Raw genomic sequence first — 4,860 nt, 5'->3', positions numbered from 1 at the left:
CTCTCTTCCCCCTGCCTGGAGCGTTGCACGGAGTGGTTGTGACCCAGGTGCAGGACCCAGCACTTGGCCTTGTTGAATTTCAGACCACTGGCCTCAGCCCATCACTCCAGCCTGTCCCGATCCCTCTGTGGAGCCTCCCAACCTTTGAAGAGATCGACGCACTCGCCCAACTTGGTGCCAGTACTGAGGGTGCCCAATTGAGTGCCCTCAATCCCCTTGTCCAGATCATTGATAAAGGTATTGAAGAGAACAAAATCAATGCCCTCAACAAAACACCTTTACGCATACCCAGAGGTGATCAAAGTCCAAGTGGATGCTCTCAGAGCATCACTGAGGCAAAAACAAGAGCCAAAGACACTCTCCTCAGTCAGCAAATAAATGGGATCTGAAACTGGAAATGGCTAATGCTATTTATTCACACTGCCCATGTCCCAAACAACCCTTGACCTGACTCAAATTCATCCCCTTCCCTCTGTGCTTTCCTTCCACTGCCTCTCCTCCCCTCAGTGATTAATGCCTGAAATCCACACACATGGTTATGTCTTGCAGCGAGTTGATATTCATCTTGGCTGTAGCAGCCCCACAAAGCCACCTCTGTCTGGGTTCAATTTAAATCAAGGTACAACAGAGCTCATTAAATCTGCTAGCCAGGATATCAGAAGCAACCCAACCACATGAATACAGAACTCTCCTCCCAGACTCCTTTTCCGCAGGGAAAGGCACAGGCACCCTGCTCCAATGTGGGGAGCAGACGTCCTCTGAGACACAGACTTCAACAACAGCCACCTAGATTGCACAGGGCCACGTGAAAGATGGTGCAGTTATGACTAGACTTAATCTGGGCAATATAAGCCAAGCCAACCCGTTTCACTAAAGCCTGGCTGGCAGTCACACTGTGGAACGCAGCTCTGGGGTCGCAGTCATTTTGAGAATTACTTTGTCACCAATGAAAAACATCTCCCCAGCAATCTTTGGTCATTAAAGGATATTAATAGCTGTTGATATTCTCATAACAAATGACCTCCTTTGAGTACTCAACTCACCACCGAAAACCATTACTCAGGCAAACCGAGCCAGCGTAGGCAGCGGGCTCGCGGGCCTGCCCCCACACGCAGCCCCTGAACACAGAGCCTATGTATGCCGTGTGGGTTGTAATTCTGGTAGGAAAGTGGAGGCATTTAGCGCTTCACCCTTTATTTTCTGTTTGTGACAATCTGCAAGTAATTTTGGTGTCTCACCCCACCCCGCTGAGCTGAAGAAAGAGTTATAACCTGGTTTAGCGCCGATGGCAATGGATGTAGATTGGAGTATTCAAAACAATCCTTTTGTCTGCATTAAATGACTCCTTATCCAGACTTGCAAGTAAATAAGATTAAGATTTCATCTGCATAAGGGACCATTAAAAGTTATCAACATTCTGATCCTAGTGCTGCAATTTTAGTTCCCCCGCCCCCCCCCCAATTATTTTACCCTTGAAGCTTTCCTTCTCATTCTGGAATTGAGATCTGATTGTTAGACGGAAAACAGAACTCTTGTGCTTACCACACTCTAAAGTGTTGCTTTGAGACCCTTTCCTAGAGTCAGGAGAATTGACTGCTGACAGGCAGAATACTTTGGTGTAATAGCAGTTCCCATCTGACTCTGCTTCTGTGTCTTTTAGAGTGACACAGAGGTGGCCAGGGCACCCTCATGCCCTTCCCAAGCTCAGGGATAGAAATCCTGTGGCAATGGGCTGGCCGGTGCCTGCACCGACCTGTGGCAGAAGTCAGAGCAACACAGAGTGGGCTCAGGTAGCTTTGCCCAAAGCATTTTTAGCAGAAATTCCACACGCAGAACGGAAACTCACCAGAAAAAAAAAAAAATTCAAAGTTAACAATAATTTAACAACAACAAAAAATAACCCACTGTGGTTGCAGATAGTCAGAATTCTCCCAAAGCAACAAGAACATTTACAAGTCAAGACTGAAGAAACCAGACTGGCTCATTTGCAGTGTTTCTGTCTACATCGCCAATAACTTTGCTGTTCAGCCCCAGGTGCTGCAGCTGGTCCTGCACTGCCTGTACTGTACATCACTGCCTGCATCCTGCGTACTTTCCACGTGAATCGACTAACGTGAAGCAGAAGCAAAGAGCAAGTTGTTTTAATTTGAAAAAGAAATTATCCCCTCCCCACCCCCCAACTACCTGGGATGTCATTTCAAAGAAAACTTCACATAAGAGCCGCAGCACTTGCATCTGATGTACTGCGAGCTGCAAAAGAATTATTTATAAAGCCCAATGACAAAGATTCTTCTGCTGCTGAAACGACGAAGTCAGAGAAGCCGTTTGCTTTGACAGCTCCGTTCTTGGCCTTCGGCATTCAAATTTTTGATCTCTGGAGTCTAAGGCAAAAGATTTTTAGATTTCATTTTCTTTCTGGGATGTTATCACATGAAAAGAAATAACCCAAGTTGAAAAGTTCAGAGCTGACAATATTCCATTTGTGGAACCAGTGAATTAATAAGCTCGAAAAGCACATTTACCTGCCAACGTGAGCACAAGGTGCTTCGTACAAACTGCAAGACAAGGAAAGCTGAAGGAAATGCAACCAGCCCCTAATCAGGGCATCATACAGACATGTGCTTGCTGTCTCTCACCTACTGCGGACCAAAGAGACACCCTGATCTCCACTGCAAGCTCAAGTGAAGCAAAGCCCACTTTTACCAACACTGGAGCAGAAAACCCTGACCACTTCACCCTCAACTTGAAGTAGAAGAATCCAGTTAGATGAATCATGGCGATACCATCTCATTAGCAACACAGATAATAATGTGAGAAGTTTCACCAGAAAACGGAGCGAGGCTTATAGGGCGTAGAAAGATGTTATTTATCACCATATTCTTGCCTCCAACCACACCGCAGAGGTGCGGCTATGAAGATTCAGCCTGGGAACAGAGGACTTGCTATCAACAACCTGCTGGCAGTAAGACAAAATGCTGCAGCCTGTGGTGATGTCCACTGGATTCTGACCACCACCTGCACGGCTTCTGGGAAAGAAACCTCTACCTTCTGTAGAGATTATGTGGGGGAATTAACGCTTCCCAGTGATCTGCAAGAAACCAGTTCTCCACTACAGCTTGTGGCTCTAGTGCCAAGTGCAGGTTCTGCTCACCCAACTTTAACCTGCATGGCTGAGCAGGAAAGATGAAAGGCAGTTTCTAGGAAGTAAGTGCAGAATATGCTGTCTGTTGGCACAAAAAACTGCCAGAATTCACCACAGGAGGGAAACACTCCAGTTAGAGGTATCTAGAGATAAGTGATGAAGCACAGACAAAAGCTGGACAGTCAAATTGATTATAATCAAGCTGTAAATAATTCACGGTCACAACTTTCTTCAAGAGCCACCTGCACCCTTTCACCAACCTTAACACCTGCTGTTAAGGTCAGTTTCAATATTTACAAGGTGAACAGAACCAAATGTTACCTTCCAGCCAGTCCTCCGCCTGCTGCGCCCTCCTCTGGGCCATCATCCGGTTCCCCATATTCCTCCGGCGCCTCGGCATCCCGTCTCCCCGCTCGTCAGTGTGGGGCCGGGGCCTGGCCACTGCTGCTGCTGCCACATTTTGCTGGTGTTCCTCATCAGCTGCAAAAGGGAAATACGTATGAAAAAGGAGGTAAGTGCAAGTTGCTTCTCCATGATTAAGTGGGATCACACAGTGGAACGCTCTTATTTGTGCGCAGTGCTGTGTGTGACGGAAATTTTATCCTGACAGCATCCTCTTCTGCCACAGTGTACAGATGATCGTAAAGGAAAAGCTAGAGTTGTGTGCTGCTAATGATGTTTGATCCCACAACCTTCCTCCCCCACCCCCTAAACACCACAACACAAAACAAAGACACCCCCCACCTGTGCAGGTCTCCCAACAAACACACGCAGGAGAAAAGTCACTGCAGCTCTCGCTGCTGTCCTCTTTGCCCAAGCTTCAGTTACTAATTAAGATTAAAACGAGAGATATCCCCATGGAAGAGCAGCTGGGAGGCAGTATGGGAGCAAGCGACCCCCCGACGGGCTCGTTTCAGATGTTCTGCACAGAAAACCTCCATGATCCTGTTGCTCTCAGCCATGGCAGTCATCAGGTCATGGTAAAATACCACCATCCTCAATACAGGCTTTGCATATTCCGTTGGTAAGTGTAACTGATATTTGGGTATGTTGCTACATGCTCAATTCCGCAAAGTAGTAACTGCTAAGCGTTAACTCAGGTAATATTCAAATGGTCTCATGGAAAACTGCAGAACTACTCATCTATTTAAACTCAGGGCACTTTTTTTGTGCTTTGCAAGATTATTTTGTGTCCCAGCAGGAGCACAAAATGCTTTTCACACTCTGCCAAGTCTCTAGCATCCACCAATCCAAACAATTCCTTCTAAAAAACCCTACTATTAGTATATCTACGATCAGAAAATGAGATTCATTCTGACTACATCTACCCAACGATCAAAGGTGAGCTTGCAGCTCATCTTGGATTATCTCAACCAGCTTCAAAGCAGCTGAACTGGTGCTGATAACAAGAGCTGCAGCAGCACTGAGCTCAGCACAGGCTGCAGAGCAGAGTAACCCGGGGAAGCGTTTGGCCAGCAATGCCATTAGCAGTTCAGGACTGCTGTGATGATGATGTCAGCAGACCCCCAGCAACCACTGACACCTCAACATCATATGGACAGCTCTAGCGCTCATTCATTCACTGGCGGGCTGGTTTTTGGTTCCCATTGTCCTGTGAAACAGAGACTGGTTTGCATTTGTGAAAGAGGAATCTATTTACAATCCACGTGTTCAATTCCAGGTGCTTAACCTTCACAAACATGCGAAACAAGCTATCC

At 46.7% G+C, this 4,860-nt stretch overlaps 1 protein-coding gene across 1 annotated transcript in view; it reads right to left on the bottom strand.

Moving 5' to 3' along the window:
• DDRGK1 (DDRGK domain containing 1) overlaps positions 1–3,622 on the bottom strand; it is a gene marked incomplete at its 5' end in the record, with an annotated part of 26,497 nt that extends 22,875 nt beyond the window's left edge. The window contains one exon of the mRNA XM_010146208.1: positions 3,464–3,622. Within this exon, the coding sequence (XP_010144510.1) occupies positions 3,464–3,622 (159 nt within the window). The remainder of the gene's footprint in view (positions 1–3,463) is intronic.
• Between the last annotated feature and the right edge of the window lie 1,238 nt (positions 3,623–4,860).

This window comes from Buceros rhinoceros, unplaced genomic scaffold (assembly GCF_000710305.1).
Source record: "Buceros rhinoceros silvestris isolate BGI_N320 unplaced genomic scaffold, ASM71030v1 scaffold14302, whole genome shotgun sequence".
In the NCBI taxonomy this organism is placed as follows: Eukaryota; Metazoa; Chordata; class Aves; order Bucerotiformes; family Bucerotidae; genus Buceros; species Buceros rhinoceros.
This window is presented reverse-complemented; position numbering and strand designations above follow the sequence as displayed.